The 24623-nt window shown below is 39.9% G+C and overlaps 1 protein-coding gene and 1 pseudogene across 1 annotated transcript; both read right to left on the bottom strand.

Annotated features, from left to right (window-relative positions):
* Positions 1 to 14730: 14730 nt before the first annotated feature.
* LOC118011041 lies at positions 14731 to 17402 on the bottom strand (annotated as a pseudogene).
* Positions 17403 to 20702: 3300 nt separating this feature from the next.
* On the bottom strand, positions 20703 to 23151 carry DEFB129 (defensin beta 129). The gene is made up of 2 exons (XM_035005678.1): positions 23094 to 23151; positions 20703 to 21166 (listed from the first exon to the last, which is right to left on the bottom strand). The coding sequence occupies exons 1-2, from the start codon at positions 23149 to 23151 to the stop codon at positions 20703 to 20705; spliced, it is 522 nt and encodes a 173-aa protein (XP_034861569.1).
* Between the last annotated feature and the right edge of the window lie 1472 nt (positions 23152 to 24623).

The raw sequence follows: 24623 nt of genomic DNA, 5'->3' as shown, positions 1-24623 counted from the left end.
CCAAGGTGTTGATTTTTTTTTTTTTTAATTTATTTATTTATTTGAGAGAGAAAGAGTGAGACAAAGAGAGAGCATGAGAGGGGGGAGGGCTAGAGGGAGAAGCAGACTCCCCGCTGAGCGGGGAGCCCGATGCGGGACTCGATCCTGGCACTCCAGGATCATGACCTGAGCCAAAGGCAGACACTTAACTGGCTGAGACACCCAGGCGCCCCAAGATGTTGATTTTTTATATTAGGTGAAATGTTTAAGTGATTCCGAAGTTAAATCTTCCAAATAGGGTATATTCAGAGAAGTCTAGCTTTTTAAAAAGGAAACCTGTCTTCTCTGCTTTATTTCCTCCTACTCCTGTAGGTAGATGTCCACTTAAATTTTTTCGTTTGTTTTAAAAATAGATGTATCTAATGCTTTTGTTTCATCTCCCTTCGCCTCCATCACTCTCTTCTCGATACGGAGAATTCCAGGTTACTTAAAGTCAATGAAGCCAGGAATAGGAGAGCAGCAAAAGCCAGAGGCAAGAACTTCATGCCTGAAGGATGGGGACATGTCTGGGGACAGCGCAGTGGAGTGGATGGGCAGAGGTACCTGTGTCACTTGCCTGGAGCTCTATCCTTTATACAACTTCAGATGAGATAAAAAGTTGGGCAGTGAGCAAGTAATAAAGTAAAATAAAGCAGAAATCTCAGCCATCACAGCAAATGGATTAGGCCAGACTATTGGCTACTGCATACATTTACTGAGTTCTTACAGAATATCTGGAAGACTAGCACTCAGTCTCTCTATCTCTCTGTCAAATAAATAAATAAAGTCTTAAAAAAAATAAAAAAATAAAAATACACTTTCTAGCTACTCTTGGTAAGGGTGAGGCAAAATGGGGACAACTGTGTACTCTGTGAGTTTAAATTAATGCAATATATTTTGGAGAGCAATTTGTAATATATATTCAGTGTCTAAAACAAAGTTAAACAAAATGAAACTATGATACCCTTTGACCCAGAATTAATACACATGGAATAAATGGACAAGTTCACAAAGATGTCTAAATACTACATTTCCTTCTTAGCATTGCTCATAATGAGGGTGTGAGAATCTAAATGTCCATCAATAGAGAATTTGCTAATTTATGATACATAACACATTAGGATTCCATGCAGCTTTAAACAGTGATAATAATCGAGGACTTATGAGATAAAAAGTTGTTAATGATATATTAACTGAGAAAGGAAAATTATGGGATAGTATGAGCTAGTCTTTGTTATATATATTTATACATATACATATATGTGTTTAAAACTTAAAAAAATAATCTGGAGGAATATATACCCCAAATTTTAAGGGTCTTTATCTTTGGGAAGGATTACTTGTGATTTTTAATTTTATTTTTCATAATTTTACGTTTCATATGAATGTTATAAAATTACTCTATGTAACTTCATAATTAGAAAAAGTCAATTTGGGAGGCGCCTGGGTGGCTCAGCTGGTAAGTGTTTGCCTTTGGCTCAGGTCATGATCCCAGGGTCCTGGGATCGAGCCCCGCATCGGGCTCCCTGCTAAGCAGGAAGCCTGCTTCTCCCTCTCATAATCTCCCTGCTTGTGTTCCCTCTCTCGCTATCTCTCTCTGTCAAATAAATAAATAAAATCTTAAAAAAAAAAAAAGTCAATTTGGGGTACCTGGCTGTTTCAGTCAGTAGAGCATGCAACTCTTGATCTCAGGGTTGTTTTTTTTTTTTTTGATCTCAGGGTTTTGAGTACAAGCTCCATGTTGGGTATAGAGATCTCTCAAATAAATAAAAAAAAAACTTAAAAAAAATCAAACTATTTCCATGTAGGGAGCACATCTTCTTTGAAAACCTTTTTTTTCTTAGTCCTTTATTTTATTTTATTTTAATTTTTCAAGTTTTTAAATTGTAGTTGACATAATATATTCGTTTCAGGTGTACAACACAGTGATTCAACAATTATATGTATTACAAAAAGCTCAGTGCAAAGAGTAGTTACCATCTGTCACCATACAAAATTGTTGCAATATTTTTTACTATATTCCCTATGTTGTACTTTAATCCCTGTGAATTATTATTAATTTTATAGCTGGAAGTTTGTATCTCTTAATGCACTTTACCTATATTGCCTATCCCCTCCACCATCCTGCCCCCTGGCAACCACCAGTTTGTTCTCTATATTTATGAGTCTGTTTCTACTATTGTTGTTGGCTTGTTTTATAGATTCCACATGTAAGTGAAATCATATGGTATTTGTCTTCCTCTGTATATTTCACTTGGTATTATACGCTCTATGTCCATCCAGTTGCAAATGGCAAGATTTCATTCTTTTTTATGGCTGAGTCATATTCCATTGTGTATATATATCACATCTCCTTTATCTTCATCTTGTCGATGAACATTTAGGTTGCTTCCATATCTTGGCTACTGTAAATAATGCTGTAGTAAACATAGGGGTCCATATATCTTTTGGAACTAATGTTTGTGTTTTCTTTGGGTAAATACCCAGCAGTAGAATTACTGGATTGTATGGTACTTCTATTTTTGTTTTTCAAGGAACCTCCATATTGTTTTCCAGAGTAGGTTTTTTGAAAAATTTTGAGATGAATATACTTACACAGCAATATTTGTTTTCTTTCCTGATTAACAAAAGATTGATTGGATTAAAATCAGATTCACAGGAATCAAAGATCTTTCCCGTGTTAAGCTTTAGTGACAATTTCAAGGATGTAAGTAATTATGAAGCACAGGGAAAACATGCACAAGTTCGGGGTGTCCACCCACTTCCCAGCTCCTATGTGTTTCATTAGAATGAGCTGTGGATTGGGTTTAATGTAAGAGATCTCTGAGTTGTCTAAGTGATGCGTGTGAGCATATCACACAAAGGGGGATGTTCCATTGAGAGACATTTCCATTTTATTCTCTGAAAATTACTTAACACGATAAACACATGACATTTTTCAAGGAGCCATGCCTTTGTAAATTATAGATTCCAGGTTTGTTTACTAGAAACAATTCTAGATGTGTTCAGAGCAGATGTATTCTGTTAGATAAAGACTATGCTGCTAGTGAATACCATTAGTGAGTTCGCCAGGTCTGCTGGCATGTTTATAAGGGGATTGGATAGAGTCAACTTTGTTTTTTTCCTTTCCTTCCAGGAGCATCCCTGATAAAGGGAGAGGGTTGACTGTAGGACTGTTGTTGACCCTTTCCTTCCCATCTCTTAAAATAGAAGCATATAGTATTACCACTGAATTAGTGACTTACAAAGTGTGTGTGTTTTTCTTAACAGCAGTTTTAAGTACTTTCATTATCATGGTTCCTATTCTGTGCTCTAATGCCATTTCTCCTAAATTCCTTTTACAGTAGGGTAGCCAGAAGGGAAGGCAATAATCCAAGTGTGAACTAACCAAGTCTTAAATTTGACAAATGCAGGAATTGTCCAAGTTTTGGGGGTTTATTAAGTCCTTTAGGATAGGCATATTTGCTCTTCCTCCTCTTTATGCTCAAGTCCTCTATAACTTCTTCCAAGCTATTGCTAAAAGTATCAGATGAGGTTATCCATATAGATGCCGTACTTTATAACTGGCATCGGGCACATGCTCCAAAGCTGTTGCCACTGGGAGTCAGGGTAGCATGGCAACTAAGTGTAGGGGCTCTGTTGTTAGACAGACATGGATTCAAGTCCTGGTTCTGCTACTTATCTGTGACCTTCAGCAGTTTAACTGAAACCTCAGATGTATTATTTATATAGTGTGTATAGGGTTTTTGTTAGGATAAAGGAGATAATACTTTCAAGGTTCTCAGTCCTGTATCTGGCACTTCAAAAATGTTCCATAACTCTTAAATATTCTCATTATTAGTATTGCTTTTCTATAGATCTTCTAGGTTTCTTTCCCTTAGTACCCTGTGGTATTATGATAGAGCACTTATTAATTCGTTGGGTTGCTTTTGAATTGAACTTTCATTTATTGATCTTGTTCACCAGGATTGATTTTTAATTCTCAGATTCTCCAAGAGTTAGAATGCATCAAGTGATACTCTGGATATGAGGAATCCGGAGTTATAAGGGATTCTTTGTCATATATCCGTAGAATCTCTAGAGCCAAAGTGATCTTACCATTAGCATCAAATGGTACTTTCACCATGATTATGTGTTTGTTTCTAGGATTGTGCTCAAAGCTGAAATTCAAGATGGGAGGACAGACAGTAGGAAGCACACTGAGTTCTGTTTTCTTTCTTTGCCCAGACTTAACTCAAGAGAGAAAGCAACTGACAGTATTAATGACTACTTGTCATGTAATTCTTTTTTTTTTTTTTTAAGATTTTATTTATTTATTTGACAGAGAGAGAGCATAAGCAGGGGGAACGGCAGAGGGAGAGGGAGAAGCAGGCTCCCGCTGAGCAGGGAGCCCAACGTGGGGCTCGATCCCAGCACCTTGGGATCATGACCTTAGCCGAAGGCAGACGCCTAACAGACTGAGCCACCCAGGCACCCTGTCATGTAATTCTTAAGCAGTTTGTTTTCACCTGGTAGAGACTGCAGTACCCTCTCATCATCTTGTCTTATTTTTTCTCCCTTAGATACACAGGAAGCTTGATAATCTTATCAGCTCAGAGGATGTTAACACAGGTCTGCACAGTGTGCTGATTGGACTTGGTGAAGAGAAAGGAGTTGGTAGCTTAGTTGCCTGCTACATATAGGCCAGGAAATGCAGCAAAACTCCATAAAAATAACGGAGACTTCCACTTCAGCAGAGTTGCTGTAGCTCAGCTCCATAGTCGGTTCCAAAGAGAAAGACAGTTTGCCTCCTGTACACTTACATGTTAGCTGAGCCTCTGAATTTTTGAAGTATATTGAGAATGTTCTCATTAAAAGCATTGATCTAGGGGCACCTGGGTGGCTTAGTCGTTAAGCGTCTGCCTTCAGCTCAGGTCATGATCCCAGGGTCCTGGGATTGAGCCCCACATCGGGCTCCATGCTCCGCAGGAGGCCTGCTTCTCCCTCTCTCACTCCCACTGCTTGTGTTCCCTCTCTCACTGTGTCTGTTTCTGTCAAATAAATAAATAAAATCTTAAAAATAAATAAAAATAATAAAAGCATTGATCTAAGTGGGTTTTCTGAGGTCAAAATTTTAATAGCTTTTATCTAATAAAAGCATTGCAGGAAGAAGCAGAATTGTTATAATCGGACTTGTAAAAAATATGTCTTTTAAATTGAAGGCTAAATTCTTCTAAGAATTCTAAATCCTTTTAAGTGTGAAATGTAAAGAAATTTATTTTTTAAGGTTAAGGCCAAGCTCATGAATAAAACCTTGTTAATGATGTCATTAGGTAAATTAGGAGAAATAAAATTAGATGAATTTAATTAAAAGAAACTTGCAGTTTTAAAAGTACTTGGCCCATATTTATTTTTTTTCTAAAACAGGGCATGTTTTAAAGAGAGTGTTTTTATGTGAATTGTACTCCAGGATAAATCGTATTCACAAAGAGTGATTTTTCTAGATGTAATCCATTGAGTACATGTCAAGATGGCATATGTGTTGTAACTTCCATTACAGAGGTAAATTGCTCTATTTAAAATGATTTTTATCCTTAGATTATTTAAATTCATTATTATAATATGTATTATGTCTCGATTTATATACCACATTTTAGAATATAGTCTATTCATTTTGAAAAATATGTCTTCATGACACCTTTGCAATACTTGAAATATGGTACGCAAGGAATTATTATTTGTAAGTAATTTGAAATTTTATTGAAACAGTGGAACAAATGTTTTATTTCTTAATTTAAATAAAGTATTTAATATACTATTAAAAAAAAAGAATGTTCTCTGGCTTGTGCCTTGAAGATTTTACTGTGGCCAAGAGTAGGCAAAAGCTTAATTGGTCTAAGCTGTAGAACAAACTACTTTGTCCCTTATTATCTATTCCTTTCACCCCCCCACCATTGTTTTGGATCTCAACTATGGAATTAACACTCTCCTCCATTCATGACACATAATCATTGGTCTGTGAAAGGCCCAGCTCTTGTTTTATCCATTCATTTCTCTTTCATTGTATACACTATTTGCTCGAATGAATTTAATGATTATCTTTTACTTGTTCTTTTAAATGCATTATTCTCTGCGTGTATTTTTAGTTTACATAAATGGTATTATACGTCTTTTTCTTATTTTTTTTCACTGAGGGCTATAATAGTTAATGTCCACCTACATAGCTGTGTGTATATTGAATCTGTTGCTCCTAACTTATGTGTTGTATTCTAAAGCATGCATCCATATAATTTTATTGATCCACTACTCCAGAATGGCTATCCAGATTGCCTTAGATAGTATTGGGATTACCAATACCAATAATGCTGTAACTAACAACATAGTACATGCCCTCTTAGGACTTGGGCAAGAACATCTTTGGGACATACAAAAGAGTCGGATTCTTGAGTCATAAGTGTATAATGAATTTAACTTAAGTAGTAGATTGTTCTCAGAAACATGAACTGTCCATACTTCTCCAAGTAGTATTAGAGGGTTCCTATGTCCCTCCATCTTCTCCAACGTGTGCCATTATCCAGCTTTCTAATTTTACCAATGCCATTGTTAGTTTGATTTGCTTTTCTTTGATTACGAGTGAATTTGAGCATCTCTTTGTATGCTCTGTTGACTATAGAGTCAACACAATCCCTATCAAAATTTGAGCAGGATTTTTTTTTTTCAGAAACTGACAAGCTGATATTAGCACTTATATAATAAGACAAAAAATAATAACTTTTTTTTTTAAAGATTTTATTTATTTATCTGACAGAGACACAGCGAGAGAGGGAACACAAGCAAGGGGAGTGGCAGAGGGAGGGGGAGAAGCAGGCTTCCCGAGGAGCAGGGAGCCTGACGCGGGGCTCGATCCCAGGACCCTGGGATCATGACCTGAGCTGAAGGCAGATGCTTAACCATCTGAGCCACCCAGGCGCCCCAATAACAATTTTGAAACAAGAACAGAGTGGCAGGGCTTTCACTTGCTGATTTCAAAACTTACTATAGGGGCACATGGCTGGCTCAGTTGGTAGAACATGTGACTCTTGATCTTGGGGTTGTGAGTTCGAGCCCCATGTTGGGCCCCATGTTGGGTCCCATGTTGGGCATGGAGTCTAGTTAAAAAAATAAATAAAAACAAAACTTATTGTTTAAAGATTTTTAAAAAATTGATTTATTTGACAGAGAGAGCACAAGCAGGTGGAGTGGAAGGCTGAGCAGGGAGCCTGACATGGGGCTTGATCCCAGGAGCCTGGGATCATGACCTGAGCCAAAGGCAGATGCTTAACTGAATGAGCCACCGAGGTGCCCCTAAAAACAAAACTTATTTTAAAATGACAGTCATCAAAACACTCTTAGCCAGGAAGTAGGAATAGAATGTAGCCCCCTTAATCTCATAAAGATCACTTGGTCAGCAAACTAAAACCACACAGTGTACATGTTCCCCCGCAAAATCATTCCTAATGTAATTTGTCCCCTAAAATGTGTCTTGCCCTGTCCTTTCTCTTTATTTCTTCAGCCTTTCTCAGATCATTAAAAATCACCCATGTGGACATATATAAGTTATCTAGAGAGAGAAAGACTGATGGGTAATCACTCCAGTTTGAGAAGTCCCAAAGTTGATGATGTCACAGACCACTGATCTGTATGACAAACCTAAGTCTCTGCCAACAGGCAGCCCTTTCAGAGCTCAGAAGTCCTTTAAGAACCCTGAACAAATTACTCTCCCTCTTCCCATATTAAAACGACATAAAGTGGGGCACCTGGGTGGCTCAGTCATTAAGCGTCTGCCTTCGGCTCAGGTCATGATCCCAGGGTCCTGGGATCGAGCCCCGCATCTGCTCCGCGGGAGGCCTGCTTCTCCCTCTCTCACTCCCCCTGCTTGTGTTCCCTGTCTCGCTGTCTCTCTCTCTGTCAAATAAATAAATAAATAAATAAATCTTAAAAAAACCCCAACAACATAAAGCTAAACAAAGTCAAAGCTGTACCCCTCCCAGAACAGGAGTTTACTTCGAGGGCTCATCTGCAGGGAAGAAAACTACTTACTGGAAAATGTTGTTACTGGAAATGTTGTTACTGGAAAGTCAAGTGGAGTCTGGTGAGACCCGTGGGGACAGTGCAGGGTGCTACAGGTGATGCTGACTTTGGAGGGCCAATGACACCTTTGGGTGCTTCATCAGACACAGTTTTGACTTTAGGCCCATGGAGCTGTCCTGAAAAGAAACATTTCTGATTATAACAAATTACTCTTGGGCCCTGTTCTTTCCATGGATAGTTAGATCCCAAGGGACTCCATGGTTTGGGTCCTGTCCCCTCTCCCATGCTTTGTTTTTTCTTACTCAGATGTTTTTCTTACCTTAACTGAGCTGCTGTGGTCATGTCCAGATGGGTAGGCTAGATTAGGAGAGGAAGTTTTGTGATGGAACAGTGCTCAGAGAGGCTGGACTCATGCATTTAGATTCTCACTTCAGCATGTATTTCTCTTTACAGCTCAGGAGATCCATGGTTGATGGAGGTGTTGATTTCTTTTGGTATCTGGAGCAGTCAGCTGTGAACTCCATGTGATGTGGTCCTTCATAGCACCTTGGATACTTCTCAAGAGACAGTTTCTTCCATCCTTGGACTGAGGGTTCCTGAAGGGTAGAAATGGTGTTTTTCCCATGTTGACTGTTAGCCCAGCTTGGCGTAAGGTAGGGCACACTCAGCCATGAGGGAAAGAGGGAAGCTGTATGAATCTGGCAAGGGGCTCCAGGCTACTTCTTCCTCATGCAAATTGGTATGGTCAGGATGGCCATTGCTGGAGGGTCAGATACACTCCACTGGAGGACCAGTTAACAAACCAGGAACTGAGAATGGATGGAAGAGAACAGTTCTCCCATGCAAAATAAATTCATGCCCAAGTGAGCAAGGGTTCAGAGACCCAGGGATGGAAGGAAATGCTAAGCACAACCTTACATGGTGTCATACATTGTCTTATAACAGCCCATGTGACCTTGGGTCGGCAGTAAACAGAAGACATGGGACCAATTAAAAGATATGCTTGTTTTACATCATAATATATTAATTTTTTTGAAGATTTTATTTTTAAGTAATCTCTACACTCAGTGTGGGGCTTGAACTCACAACCTTGAGATCAAGAGTTGCATGCCTACCAATTGAGCCAGTCAGGTACCCCTATTAATTTATTTTTTATGTCTGTCTTCTGCCATTAGAATGTAAATCCCATCAGAACAAAGCCCTATTTATCTTGCTCACCTTGGAGCCCCAAGAATTTACCACTTACCCCATACATACTAGGTCCTCATTAAATAGTTTTCAAATGAATGAATGAAAGACCAGAAATGTAACAGGAACACAGGACTGCCCCGATTTATGACATGGAAGGAAAAGAACCCATTTCTATTGAGTATAACTGTGGGCTACAGAGTGTTCCAGGGGTGTTACATAAGTGATATCATTTAGTACTTTTAGCAATTATTCCAGGCGAGGAATATTCTCCCCATTTTGCAGGTAAAGAATTGGAGGTAGTGGGAGTTCAAGTTTCTCAGGAGATGTCTTACTATGAGTAAGTAGCAGAAATAAAATTCACACCCATGTCAATCTGACTCCAAGGGTTGTGTGTTTGAGAGGCTGGCACCTTGGCTGGAGGAATGGCATCAAGGCCATGACTGGGGCAGTAACAGTAATGCTCTAAGGTGAAGCTGCAGCCACAGGATGCAAATCAGGAATCCTTTTTTATGAGGTAGCAGGAGAAGGACAAGCCAAGCAGAAGGGCAAGATCTGCAGAGGAAGCATGGACAGATGAGAGCCCCAGAGGCTAGTGGGGGACATAGCATTCCCGACAACATATTCAGTTGTCCCTAATTGTTCCCAATTGTCTTTTACAATTTTTGTTCCCTTTTCAAACCAGGATCCAATTAAGGACAATGCATTGTATTTCCTTGTTATGGCTCTTCATTCCTTTTTAATCTAGAGTAGTCCTCCCCACCCCCCCCCCATTGTCTTTTCAAGAGCCGAGGCAGTTTTCTTGTAGCAAACTTGATTCTTAATTCATCTGATTATTTTCTTGTGAGGTTGTTTAATTTGTTCTTCTGTTCTCTGAATTTTCTATAAACCTGCAGTTAAATGTAAAGAGTTCATTCAGTTTAGGTTAAACATTTTTGACAGTAATATTTCATGGTGTTGCTGTGTGTTTTGTATCACACGCCATTAGGCGTCACACATTTTCAGAATGTGCCAGTATTAGTCATGGTAAGTCTGGACACTGGATTAAGGTGGTGCTGCTTCATCTCTACCTTCTAATGTTACATCTCCCCCCTCTGTCACTGGCTAATAATCTGTGGGGTAAAACTTTGACATCAAGCAAATACCTAGTTCTCCATCAACATTTCACCTAATTTTTTAAGTATATATTATGATTTTTATCTGAATCAGTTGTTTCATTTGGGGCTGCGAATTGGTGATCTTCTCATTCTATCACCTGAGGAATGCATCTTTTTGAGGTCCATTACCTTATGTGTGATGAAATGATGCAGGCGTGCTACCTCTAGGGAGATAATCTTTCAGATAGTCCTGGCTGAGTTGAAGTAGCCACCCTTGTCCTTAGGTCACTTTTCTCTAGGCACCTTCCTAGCCTTCCGATCACTCAGTTTTTTACTTTGCACCTGGCAATCCTGGGATAACTGACCAGGTGTCTTAGCCTGTTTGGGCCGCTAAAATGGAATAACAGAACAGGTGATATAAACAGCAGACATTTATTTCTCATTTCTGGAGGCTGGGAAGTCCAAAATCAAGGCTCTGACAAATTCAGTGTCTGCTGAGGGCTTGCTTTCTGGTTTCTGGACAGCTGTCTCCTCACTATGTCCTCACATGGTGGAAGGGGTGACTGAGCTCTCTGGGATCTCTTTTGTAGGGTTACTAATCCCATTCCCAAAGGCCCACCTCCAAATACAGTCACATTGGGGGTAGGATTTCAACATATGAATATATATTTTTTAAGATTTTATTTTTATTTATTTTTTAAAAAGATTTATTATTTGAGAGGGGAGCTGGAGGAGAGGGGCAGAGGGAGAGAGAGAATCTCAAGCAGATTCCCTGCTGAGCATGGAGCCTGATGTGGAGCTCGATTTCACAACACTGAGATCATGACCTGAGATGAAATCAAGAGTTGGATGCTTAACCAACTGAGCCACCCAGACGCCCCTTAAGATTTTATTTTTAAACAATGTCTGCACTCAACGTGGGGCTCAAACCCACAACCCCAAGATCAAGAGTTGCATGCTTCACTTGACTGAGCCAGCCAGGCGCCCCTCAACATATGTGTTTGGAGGGGACACAGACATTCAGACTATCAGACTTCTAGTTCTGGCCCTAGCTTATTGGTTAGCCCAGCTTGAGCTCTGCAGGCCATCACCAAGGCATTTCAGCCAATCAGTGGTGGAAATGTCTGTCTCATGGAGTTTCTTACTGATTGAATTGAATGTTCAAATTTATATTCCAAATCCTTGGGGTAAGCATATGAAGCAGGCGCAGCCTTGTGGGAGATGTTTGTTTGTGTGTTAGGCAGTGAACACCACAGATAAACTCTGACTAAATATGGAGAGAGGGTAATTTGTAATAGAGAGAAAACCAACTCAAACCAGCTTAGGCACAAAAAGACATTTATCAGCGCAAGTATCTGAGGTGTCTAGAAATGTGACTTGTTCAAGCAAGCCTGGTCCAGTGATTGCAGTGTCATCCAGACTCTCTAACCATATGCTTCTTCTCTCTGGGTGTTCATCTTGTTGTCCCATTCTGCAGACAGAATTCTTTGTGTGATGGAGAATGGGGTCCAAAGCAGCACCAGATTCATTCCTTTGCAGGATGAGGTCCTGAGACAAGATCCTAGTTCCAAATGGATTTTTTTTTCCTGCTTTGTCAAAGATTATTTGACCATAGAGTTGAGGGTCCATATCTGGGTTCTCTATTCTGTTCCATTGGTCTATATATCTGTTTTTGTGCCAGTACCATGCTGTCTTGGTGATCATTGCTTTATAATATAGCTTGAAACCAGGCAACGTGATGCCCCCAGCTTTGTTTTTCTTTTTCAACATTTCCTTGGCGATTCGGGGTCTTTTCTGATTCCATACAAATTTTAGAATTGTTTGTTCCAGCACTTTGAAAAATGTCATTGGAATTTTGATCGGGATGGCGTTGAAGGTATAGATTGCTCTGGCTGGGTAGCATAGACATTTTAACAGTGTTTATTCTTCCGATCCATGAGCATGGAATGTTTTTCCAATTTTTTGTGTCTTCTTCAATTTCTTTCATGAGTGTTCTGTAGTTCCAGGAGTATAGATCCTTTCCCTCTTTGGTTAGGTTTATTCCGAGGTATCTTACGGTTTTTGGTGCTATTGTAAATGGAATTGTTTCTCTAATTTCACTTTCTACAGTTGCATTGTTAGTGTATAAGAAAGCAACTGATTTCTGTGCATTGATTTTGTATCCTGCCACATTACTGAATTGCTGTATGAGTTCTAGTAATTTGTGGGTGGAGTCTTTTGGATTTTCCACATAAAGTATCATGCCAAATGGAAATATCCTGGGAAAGAATTCTGATTGGTCCAACTGGAGCTACATGTTACACCATTCACTTTGGCCAGGCCAATTTCAATTAAAAAAAATATAGGTGAGGCATGGGTTTGAGCACCCAGCTTGTGGTCAGGGGGAGGAGGTAGTGTGATTGATGGAGTCAGAAGATGATTTGGTTTGGGAGACAAGGAGAGAGCTAGACTCAGAAAACAGCAACTATTCATTCTATAATGGAACCGGTAGCTGATTTTCTTTACATATTCCTTTGCCAATCAGTCAGCATTCAAGAAGGGTTGGTTAATAGTTAAGTGGTTGTAGGCTTGCAGACTCCCAGATCATCTGGGTGAGAGAGCAGGGCAGGGGAGCAAGAGGAAATAATCTGCCCTGGCTAAGGGTGGGGACGGGGGTTGAGATGGAGGGTGTGGGTAGGGAAAGGGAGGGGGGTGGGGAGATGTGCTCTGGGAGCAAAGATTTCCTCTGACACTCCGTGTCCAAGAGAGCTTACTCTGGGATAAATATACTTTTTTTCTGGAGGTGTGGAAGGGTGGGTCCAGAGCAAAGGTTGAAATCACCCTGTTGAAATTAGACCCCTATATCTCCCTTGAGACCAGAAACGCCATTAGCATCTTCTCTGAGTTCAACAGACAGTGAATGCATCTCGTTTGTAAAGGATGATTTGAGTGCTTCCCAGTAACCTTGAGGAGGTCAAGGATGAGGGTCCCTCAGGTCTTCTTGCCACTGACTTTGGGCCTTGGATTGCTACATCGGCTTTCCACATTCTCTCCCACTCAAATCCCAAAGATCAGATAAATCCACCCAGGTTCTCTGGCAACTGAGAGTACACATTCTGTTGTCCCACCGCCCCCACACCCTTAGTCTCCATGGCGTTGAGCCTCCCTGCCTCCCTCCAAAAGTCCTACCTCACACACAGACACCTAACTCTACTCAGTCTTTAAGAGCCGGTCAGGTATTGCCTCTTCCTGGAACCCACCCCTGTTTCCTCTCTTCCACAGCCTCAGCACATAACCTCTGCCTACTCAGGGCTGGAGGCCCTTTTTTTTTTTTTTTCTTAAAGATTTATTTATTATTTGAGAGAGAGCTAGCACTCGGGCTGGCGGAGGGAGGTGGTGGTGAGGGGGAGATGGAGAGAGAATCCCAAGTAGACTCAGTGCTGAGTGTAGAGCTGGATGCGGGGATCCATTTCACGACCTGAGTCGGATGCTTAACTGACTCTGCTGCCCAGGCACCCCTGGAGGGTCTTTCTACCTGCAAGTGGCAGTGAGCGCTTTTACTGTGGCCTCTCGCTGTTCCACGGTCATTTACTTTCTATTTCTCTATCTTGGTTGACTGTAAATGTTTTACAATACAAAAGTAATCAGAGGTCATTCATCTCCCAATCCTTAGTGTCTTGCCCAGAGACCAGGAAGGAGTAAATACTAATAAATATTTGTTGAATGGCTGAAGAAATGTAAAGAATGTACTTAAAAAAATGAATACAAAAAAGTTGCCACCCCCTTATTATTGACCTGGCTTACTTACAGTTAAGTGGAATAACATTTGTAGACCATTTTGATTGAAACTTTGAAAGCACAGAGCTGTATTTGCTCAGTGTCATTACCACTGTCAAGAAGAAAATCAAGGTATACCTGAAACTAATATTACGCTGTATGTTAACTAACTGGAATTTAAATAAGAGCTTAAAAGAAAGAAGAAAATCAAGGTCATTAAATGTTTTCCTAGATTGTATTAAGAAATTAATGTAGCTGAATCATAGCCAATTTACATTCTAGGTTAACCAATTAATATGACAGTGTGGTAATTTTTCTTTGAGTCTTACAAATACAATCTGCATATACATGATTTTGAGAATAATTTAATATGTGAAGTTCAACATACAACTATATTCTAATGTCATTATTTTAAATTTAAAGAAATAGAGCCTTATAAGATCAAGATAACCCATAAGCCTGAGGTTGGTTTTTACTTTTTTCCTTATTTTTTTAAAAAGCAAATAAATTTTAAAACCACAATGTTTTACATAAGGCAAATGCTGTGATGTGAAACTTGCAGTTTGCAAAGAATACAGGGAAGTTGACTTAGACAGTAGTGGTGGTCATGTTAATTAAGCAGTCAGGTAACATGACAAGTCCGTTTGCAACACCAAAAAGTTTCTTTTTTCCCAACGATTAAAGGTCTCATGTTGTCTCCAGTCTCTGTTCTGTTTTGTGTGAGCCCCATCACAGAAACTTTTCAGAACTTTAGTAATGGCAGTGTACGGCTTTATCGCCCAAATCCTCCATATCAAAAGCATGTAGTATCTTGGGGCCTTCTTTCTGGATGTGAAAACTTACCATAGATTTGCTGCAGGGATCTTTTTTAAGTTTCTTTTTTTTTTTTATTATGTTATGTTAATCACCATACATTACATCATTAGTTTTTGATATAGTGTTCCATGATTCATTGTTTGCATATAACATCCAGTGCTCCATGCAGAACGTGCCCTCTTTAATACCCATCACCAGGCTAACCCATCCTCCCACCCCCCTCTCCTCTAGAACCCTCAGTTTGTTTTTCAGAGTCCATTATCTCTCATGGTTCGTCTCCCCCTCCGATTTCCCCCCTTCATTCTTCCCCTCCTGCTATTTTCCTCTTCTTTTTTTTTTAAACATATAATGTATTATTTGCTTCAGAGGTACAGATCTGGGATTCAACAGTCTTGCACACTTCACAGTGTTCGCCATAGCACGTATCCTCCCCATTGTCTATCACCCAGCCACCCCATCCCTCCCACCCCCCACCACTCCAGCAACCCTGTTTGTTTCCTGAGATTAAGAATTCCTCATATCAGTGAGGTTATAGGATACATGTCTTTCTCTGACTGACTTATTTTGCTTAGCATAATACCCTCCAGTTCCATCCACGTCATTGCAAATGGCAAGATTTCATTCTTTTTGATGGCTGCATAATATTCCATTGTATATATACACCACATCTTCTTTATCCATTCATCTGTCCATGGACATCTTGGCTCTTGCCACAGTTTGGCTATTGTGGACATTGCTGCTATAAACATCAGGGTGCATGTACACCTTTGGATCCCTACATTTGTATCTTTGGGGTAAATACCCAGGAGTGCAATTGCTGGATCGTATGGTAGCTCTATTTTCAACTTTTTGAAGAACCTCCATACTGTTTTCCAGAGTGGCTGCACCAGCTTACATTCCCACCAATAGTGTAGGAGGGTTCCCCTTTCTCCGCATCCCCGCCAGCATCTGTCATTTCCTGACTTGTTAATTTTAGCATTCTGACTGGTGTGAGGTGATAACTCATTGAGGTTTTGATTTGGATTTCCCTGATGCCGAGCGATATTGAGCACTTTTTCATGTGTCTGTTGGCCGTTTGGATGTCTTCTTTGGAAAAATATCTGTTCATGTCTTCTGCCCATATCTTGATTGGATCATTTGTTCTTTGGGTGTTGAGTTTAAGAAGTTCTTTATAGATTTTGGATACTAGCCCTTTATCTGATATGTCATTTGCAAATATCTTCTCCCATTCTGTCGGTTGTCTTTTGGTTTTGTTGACTGTTTCTTTTGCTGTGCAAAAGCCTTTTATCTTGATGAGGTCCCAATAGTTCATTTTTGCCCTTGCTTCCCTTGCCTTTGGCGATGGTTCTAGGAAGAAGTTGCTGCGGCTGAGGTCGAAGAGGTTGCTGCCTGTGTTCTCCTTTAGGATTTTGATGGACTCCTGTCTCACATTTAGGTCTTTCAACCATTTTGAGTCTATTTTTGTGTGTGGTGTAAGGAAATGGTCCAGTTTCATTCTTCTGCATGTGGCTGTCCAATTTTCCCAACACCATTTGTTGAAGAGACTGTCTTTTTTCCATTGGACATTCTTTCCTGCTTTGTCGAAGATTAGTTGACCATAGAGTTGAGGGTCCATTTCTGGGTTCTCTATTCTGTTCCATTGATCTATGTGTCTGTTTTTGTGCCAGTACCATACTGTCTTGATGATGACAGCTTTGTAATAGAGCTGGAAGTCCGGAATTGTGATGCTGCCGGCTTTGCTTTTCTTTTTCAACGTTCCTCTGGCTATTCAAGGTCTTTTCTGGTTCCATACAAATTTTAGTATTATTTGTTCCATTTCTTTGAAAAAAGTGGATGGTATTTTGTTGGGGATTGCATTGAATGTGTAGATTGCTCTAGGTAGCATTGACATCTTCACAATATTTGTTCTTCCAATCCATGAGCATGGAATGTTTTTCCATTTCTTTGTGTCCTTCTCATTTCTTTCAGGGGTATTTTATAGTTTTCTGAGTACAGATTCTTTGCCTCTTTGTTTAGAGTTATTCCTAGGTATCTTACGGTTTGGGATGCAATTGTAAATGGGATCGACTCCTTAATTCCTCTTTCTTCTGTCTTGTGGTTGGTGTATAGGAGTGCCACTGATTTCTGTGCATTGATTTTATATCCTGCCACTTTACTGAATTCCTGTATGAGTTCTCGCAGTTTGGGGGTGGAGTCTTTTGGGTTTTCCACATAAAGTATCATATCATCTGCAAACAGTGAGAGTTTGACTTCTTCTTTGTCAATTTGGATACCTTTATTTCTTTCTGTTGTCTGATTGCTGTGGCTAGGACTTCTAATACTATGTTGAATAGCAGTGGTGATAGTAGACATCCTACTGCAGGGATCTTTAACACAAAATCTTTTGTAAGCTACATAACCAGTTGTAGCTGTTCCAGCAGCAATGGTAACCGCTGTGATCCACTCAACAAGTGTGCTGGAATTGGAAGTCAGACTCATGGCTTGCTAAGTGTGTACATAGGACACTGAACACAGATATACTTCCCTCCCCTCCATAGCAATTTTTGATTTATTAGTAAACTCAAGCCCAGTGTATGTGCAAAAATCCAAATTATTTGACAACAATTAAGTAATCATTCCAAGCTTTTTGCCTTCCACTGTGCATTCTGTGAGTTTTATTCTCATAATTAACAATCAACAGTCACATCTGACCACAATTTTTATAAACTGATCTCTTGGGTTTGAGTATAAAAATCCTAGTAGGTTGTTCAGCCTTGCCCAGAGTCAGTGACTGACAAACCCAGAACAAAGGCTCAGGGTATTCTCAGAGGCACCTGTGTGTGGTTCCTATGTCTTTTTACCTAGAGCTCAGAAAGGAGGAGGAAAAGGGTGTCGTCTCATTTATGGACTGTATCAATCTGCTTGGGCTGCCATAACACAATACCGCAGACTGGGTGGCTTCAGCAACAGAAATGTATTTTCTCACAGTTCTGGAGGCTGGAGTTTAAGATTATGGTATTGGCAGGTTTGATTTCTGCTGTGACTTCCTTCTTGGCTTGTAGATGGAGCAGGATATTCCCTGGTATTATTCATCCCAAGAAGACGGGTGAGTTCTATGATAGGACTCAAAAGAAGGCCTTACATTTATATGAGAAAGAAATTTCTCTTCTTTTGGAGGGTAGACAATGAAGAGGGCACTCCAACTGTGGGAAGGTAAGCTGGACATTCAAGAGTTTGGCAAATCGCATAGCGGAGAGGGAATCTCATGCCCGTAAGATACTTGGGGTTCTTCAGGGGACACATGTTTAGCAGGAGTTGAAGTTATTCTTTGTATGGCAACTCTTTCGTGTTGTACAAAAACTTCCAGAAACATACTTTATTTTTATTTTTTATTTATTTCAAAAAAATATTTTAAGATTTTATTTATTTATTTGACAGAGAGAGAGAGAGACAGACAGTGAGAGAGGGAACACAAGCAAGAGGAATGGGAGAGGGAGAAGCAGGCTTCCCGCTGAGCAGGGAGCCCGACGCGGGACTCGATCCCAGGATCCTGGGATCATGACCTGAGCCAAAGGCAGACGCCTAATGACTGAGCCACCCAGGCGCCCCAATTTTTAAAAATTTTTTATTTAAGTTCAGTTTAATTAACATATACTGTATTATTAGTTTTAAAGGTAGAATTTAGAGATTTATCAGTTGCATATAACACCCAGTGCTCATTCCATCAAGTGCCCTCCTTAATGCCCATCACCCAGTTACCCCTTTCCCCCACCCACCTCCCCTCCAGCCAACCCTCAGTTTGTTTCCTAGAGTTAAGAGTCGCTTATGGTTTGTCTCCCTCTCTGTTTCCATGTTACTTTATTCTTCCTTCCCTTCCTCTATGTTCATCTGTTTTGTTTCTTAAATTCCACATATGAGTGAAATCATATGGTATTTGTCTTTCTCTGACTGACTTCCCTTAGTGTAATACCCTCTAGTTCCATCCACGTCATTGCCAATGGCAAGATTTCATTCTTTTTGATGGCCGAGTAATATTCCATTGTGTGTGTGTATGTGTGTGTGTAACATCTTCTTTATCCATTCATCTGTTGGTGGACATATCTGGGCTCTTTCCATAGTTTGGCTATTGTGGACATTATTGCTACTATAAACATTGCGGTGCAGGTGCCCCTTCGGATCCCTACATTTGTATCTTTGGGGTAAATACCCAGGAGTGCAATTCCTGGGTCATAGGGTAGCTCTATTTTCAACTTTTTGAGGAACCTCCATACTATTTTCCAGAGTGGCTGCACCAGCTTGCATTCCCACCAACAGTGTAGGAGGGTTCCCCTTTCTCAGCATCCTCGCCAACATCTGTCGTTTCCTGACTTGTTAATTTTAGCCATTCTGACTGGTGTGAGGTGATATCTCATCGAATGGTTTTGATTTGTATTTTCCTGATGCCGAGTGATGTTGAGCACTTTTTCATGTGTCTGTTGGCCATTTGTATGTCTTCTTTGGAGAAATATCTGCAGGAACAAATTTTAAAAAGATTGTGGGAAAATCTTTGCCTTGTTTAGGGTGACACTGTAGTAAAGAATCAGTAGGTTAGGGAAAGGTGGTCTTTAAATTGAAGGAGGTGCTAGGTAGTAGAGAGGAACATACTCAAAAACTGGAATAGGGGTCTGTGCCATTGTAATTTGGGCAATAAAAGAAGTGTGACCTGGGACAGAAGAAGGTAGATTCTGGGATGTAATGTCATGTTTACATCTCTGTTTTGTGAATGATTAACAGATGGTCATATGCCCTTAGAAACATGGCTGCCTTTTGATTAGCATCATCTCCTTCGCCTAACATTTCAGTAGCTGCTTGTGCCCTCAAAACTCTCTAACCTGTTGCTATCCAATATGGTAGCCACTAGCTACATGGGACAATTGAGCACTTGAAATGTGGCTAGTATGAATTGAAATGTGCTGGAATGGTAATATACATGTGAGATTTCAAAGACTTAGTGCAAAAATAGAATGCAAAACATCTCAAATAATTTTTATATTGATTATATGTTGAAATGATAATATTTTAGATTTACTGCATCAAAGAAAATATATTATCAATATTCATTTCATCTAGTTTTACTTTTCTAAATGTAGCTATTAGAAAATTCAATGACTTATATGATTTGCATTTGTGGTCTGCATTCTGTATCTGTTGGAAACACCACTCTGCCTATTGCCTATTGTCCCTTGGGAAATGCTTTGGACTAGAGGTAGAAGTCCTATGCTTCTCCCTTACTGCTCCTCCCTTCCTCTATTCCCCCATATTTTTATCTTAAATGGTTCCATGAACTGGGTTATGTTCTTCTGTGGGGAAGGTAGACTTGCCCCCCCCCCCCCAATTCTGTTTTTGGCATTTGGGCCTTTTCCACAAGATCTGTGAAAAAAGAAAATAGTGTCTCTTGCTGTTTTTTGTCCTGTTACCTCAAGGAAGGCACATCATATGAGAATCATAAATCCTTGTTACAGAGCTTAATCTGAGCTCTCCGTGAGCCAAATTCAGTGCTACAGTCACCATTCCTGGTGCTTGCTTTTTCTTGGGCGTGCAAACTAAAATTCCATTCCTCTCCAGCTTTACCTCCTCTGTGAGGTTTCTGTGAGAATGATAACATTATGTAAACTATAGGTGCTTAAACAGTATTTATTGAATGACTGATGACAGAGGAAACAGTCCTATGTTTCATTTTACAGCTAGCAAAGAAGAGAGGAACTTGGTGTTTTAAGGGAAAGGCCCACATCCCTGCTCATCTGCTTCCTCCAGCTCCAGTCACGTCGTTGGTAGTGTCTCTGGTGGTGGTGATGGTGGTGGGGAGTCAGCAGCTGAGTTTCTGCTTTCTTTGGTGTCTCTCTTGGTAGAAATAGCAGTATATGAAATCTTTCCTGAGAACACAGGGTTGGTGATGGCAGAGTTTACATTGGTGGCATTTGGGATGATGAGGGTGTTGATGTTGGTAAAAGGGCTGATGCTTTTGATATGGGGGAGAAGAGATAAAATCTGATTTTTTGTTTGTATCTCAGCATCAGAATTCTTGGTAGTTTGTAGGTGTTCTTGGGAGTCCTCTCCAAGTGTGTGGGATATTTCATTTTGCATGTAGTTTTTTATCATTTGAACCACTTTTGGTCCAATGCAACATTTCTTCTTCTTGCATTTCTGTATCTCTTTTTCATCCATGGCACAGTGGTCTTTGCATCTTCCAAAACCCATTAAACATCTTCTTAAGCCAAAGTACTCTGCACAAAGAAAAAAGAAAAAAGAAAACCACTGGGCTAAGGTTACTAGCTAGATATGATGTTAAGACTGCTGGAGGGTGAAGCATAGAATAAGAGGTTGTTTATTAATGCTAAGTTTTAAGTGCACTGTTTAGGGATATTGATGGAAGCACCTGGCAGGCCAGTAAAGTCGCTGTACACCCCTGAACTCCAAAATAAATCTCTCTAGTCCCCCTCATTGAGTAACTTTAAAAATCTAGGGGCACATAGACGAAGGAGAAAAGGGAACACATTTTTTTTTTTTTTTGCTTCAGGATAGGATTTTAGACCTCCAACTTAGACACTTAGACATCTTAGACACAGAGCATCACTATCTTTCTTCATGATCCTAGGAAATACCAACAAGAGCAAAATCTGTCATAAAACTAATCCAAGAAAGACTTTCAAAAGAGTTCAATAGGACTTTCAGGAGTGCTGACTTATTGCCAAACGCAGTGTTCCATGACCTCACCCTCCTTGACAACCACTTGACCTGTGGTTCCTGGGGCATGGTGTTCTATCATTTGTAGTCTCTCTGAACATTCTGTCCCTCAGAGGCTTTATTCATCATCACAGCCTTAACCTCATCTCTGTCAAGGTAACTCCCACATGGTTATCTATAGCTCTAAATTCTATGCTCACTTTAGTACTTCATCTTCATCTGCTGAATTTTTTTTATCCCAGGGTCTCACCTTTTTTTCTGAATCAAGAAAGTTCTCCCTCATTCTGTAATCTTAACAATTCAACTGATTTTCCATAAATAACAAGAAGCTTATGTAGCACCTAATATTCACATACATTTCAACATCATTTCTCTCCAGAGACAAAACAGTAAAATTCTTATATTTCAAGCAGCTACATTGATTAACCTGCTATACTCATGTGGAATTTGGGGCTCAAAGTGACTAAGTGACTTTACCCAAGACGACACAGCCATACTTGCTTATGTTACTACTCTTCTCTTAAGGTCCCAAGATAAAAACATTAGAAATATCTTGGGGCGCCTGGGTGGCTCAGTCGGTTAAGTGGCTGCCTTTGGCTTGGGTCATGATCCTGGGGTCCTGGGATCGAGTCCCACGTCCGGCTCCCTGCTCAGCCTGCTTCTCCCTCTCCCTCTGCCTGCTGCTCTGCCTACTTGTGCTCTCTCTCTGTTTGTCGAATAAATAAATAAAATCTTAAAAAAACCCCAAACAAACATTAGAAATATCTTGACTCCTTCACTTTCCCTTCTCTGACCCATTGCCAGTAATTCTAAATATCAGGGTGATTCTTTTATTCTGAAACAAATTTTCATGTTTCTCTATTCTTTCCAAAAAACAATGGCCAATCCTCTGGTTCAGCCTTTTGCCAAGATGTATTCCCAGATGCCCTGATGAGTGATTTGGGGGTTTCCAAGAAGACAAAGCCTGAGAAAAGGGATGAAACTAAAAATCTGAAAAAGTTGAAATGGAGAGCATAGACCTATTTACTGGATCTTTAGAGGAGATTTTTTGAGTGCAAGGGTAAGGACTTCCTACTTATTATACCAAGGTATAAACTAATATGAACATTTACTTCAAAAGATGGTTTAAATTAGAAATAGAGCAGAAATGAGGTAGACTTGGCTGAGTCCCAGATGATAGTGATGTAGAGGGCAGGAAGGTAGCCTTTATATGTTGGATAGTTTCTGAGTATACAGAAAACATCCTGCTTTCTCTGTAGCTCCCTGTGTATCCCCATCAGACAGAGTCTAGGGTTGGGGCCTATGGGGATGCATGGGGGATGGTGCATGACTGAGGCAATAGGTAAACTCTTAAGCCACCTGTTTGGGGATCTCCTCTTTCAGCATTACTTGGGGTCCCATTGTCATAGACAGCCAAATCCCTGCTTCCTCACACCGACCCCTTCTAAATGCAGGATTCCACATTACCTGTGTTCACCTGGTACTGTAGCATGAGGCTGGCAAAGATAGGAAAAAGGAGCTTCATGGCTGGGTGCCAGAGAGGAAGCCTTGGATCTGGGTTGGTGTTCTTGAGCTCCAGCCTTTATTGGCCTCTTCATGGCCTTAGGCCATGAGCAGTGAAGTGCAGCCAAAGCTCATAGCAGTTGTGTTTTCACTGATTCTGAGAACAGCCTTTCCTGAACACTTCTGTGCAACACATTCCCTGCTCTTGATCCTGGGAGAAACATAAGACATATAAGATATGAAAGGAAGTGCAAGCCCTTTCCATCCCTTCTTAATATGTGAGCATGGCAAGAGTAATATATTTGTTTTTCTATCTGTCAGCTAATTATGCCTAAGGCACTTAACGTGGGAGAGTCAGAAGCATAGAAATTGCTATAACCATCAAGTCTCAGAGGATTGTTTCTGTCTTTTTTGTACTGGTGTCTCCACTGTTTAGTAGGGGCACCGGGTCAACATTAGAGCTCAGTACATGCATGTTGCATGAGTTTGTTGGAGGCAGCTCCTGGCATAACTTTAACTTCTTTTTTATTGAGATATAACTGACATATAACATACTTGTTTCAAGTGTACAACATAATGATTTGATATTTGTATAAGTTGTGAAATGATTGATAGTAAGTCTAGTTAACATCCATCACCACACTTTTAAGACTTACTCTCTAGCAACTTTCAGATATACAATACAGCATTGTTAACTATAGTTATGATGCAGCATATTACACCCATGGGACTTAATGATTTTGTAACTGGACATTTGTACCATTTGATGATCTTTACCCATTTTGCCCCTTGCTCCTCCTCTGTACCTTGGCAACCATCAATCTGTTCTCTGTATCTATGAGTTCATCTTTTTTTTTGATGCTACATTTAAGTGAGATCATATGGTATTTGTCTTTCTCTTGTCTGACTTAATTCATTTAGCATATGCCCTCAAGGTCCATCCATCCTGTTGCAATTGGCACTGTTTTCTTTCTTACGGCCAAATAATATTCCGTTATATATATTACATTTTCTTTATCCTTCATTCATCAATGGACACTAAACGTTGCTTTCATGTCTTGCTATTATAAATAATGGTGTAATGAACTTGGGGATGCATGTATGTTTTTGAGTTAATGTTTTTGTTTCTTTCAGAAAAATACCCAGAGGTGGAATTGCTGGATCATATGATAGATCTATTTGTAATTTTTTGAAGAATCTCCATATTGTTTTCCATAGTGGTTGCATCAATTAGCATTCCCACCAAAAGTATACAAGGATCTTGTTTTTTCCATATCCTCACCAACACTTGTTATTTCTTGTCTTTTTGATAATAGCCATTCTAACAGGTGTGAGGTGATATTTCATGGTGATTTTGATTTGCATCTCCTTGATGATTAGTGATATTGAGCACCTTTTAATGAACCTCCTGGCCCTTTGTATGTCTTCTTTGGAAAAATATCTATTCAGATTCTCTACCCATTTGTTAATCAGATTGGTTGTTGTTGAGTTGTA

This window comes from Mirounga leonina, unplaced genomic scaffold (assembly GCF_011800145.1).
Source record: "Mirounga leonina isolate KUSES-001 unplaced genomic scaffold, KU_Mleo_1.0 Mir_150, whole genome shotgun sequence".
NCBI classification, from domain to species: Eukaryota; Metazoa; Chordata; class Mammalia; order Carnivora; family Phocidae; genus Mirounga; species Mirounga leonina.
This window is presented reverse-complemented; position numbering and strand designations above follow the sequence as displayed.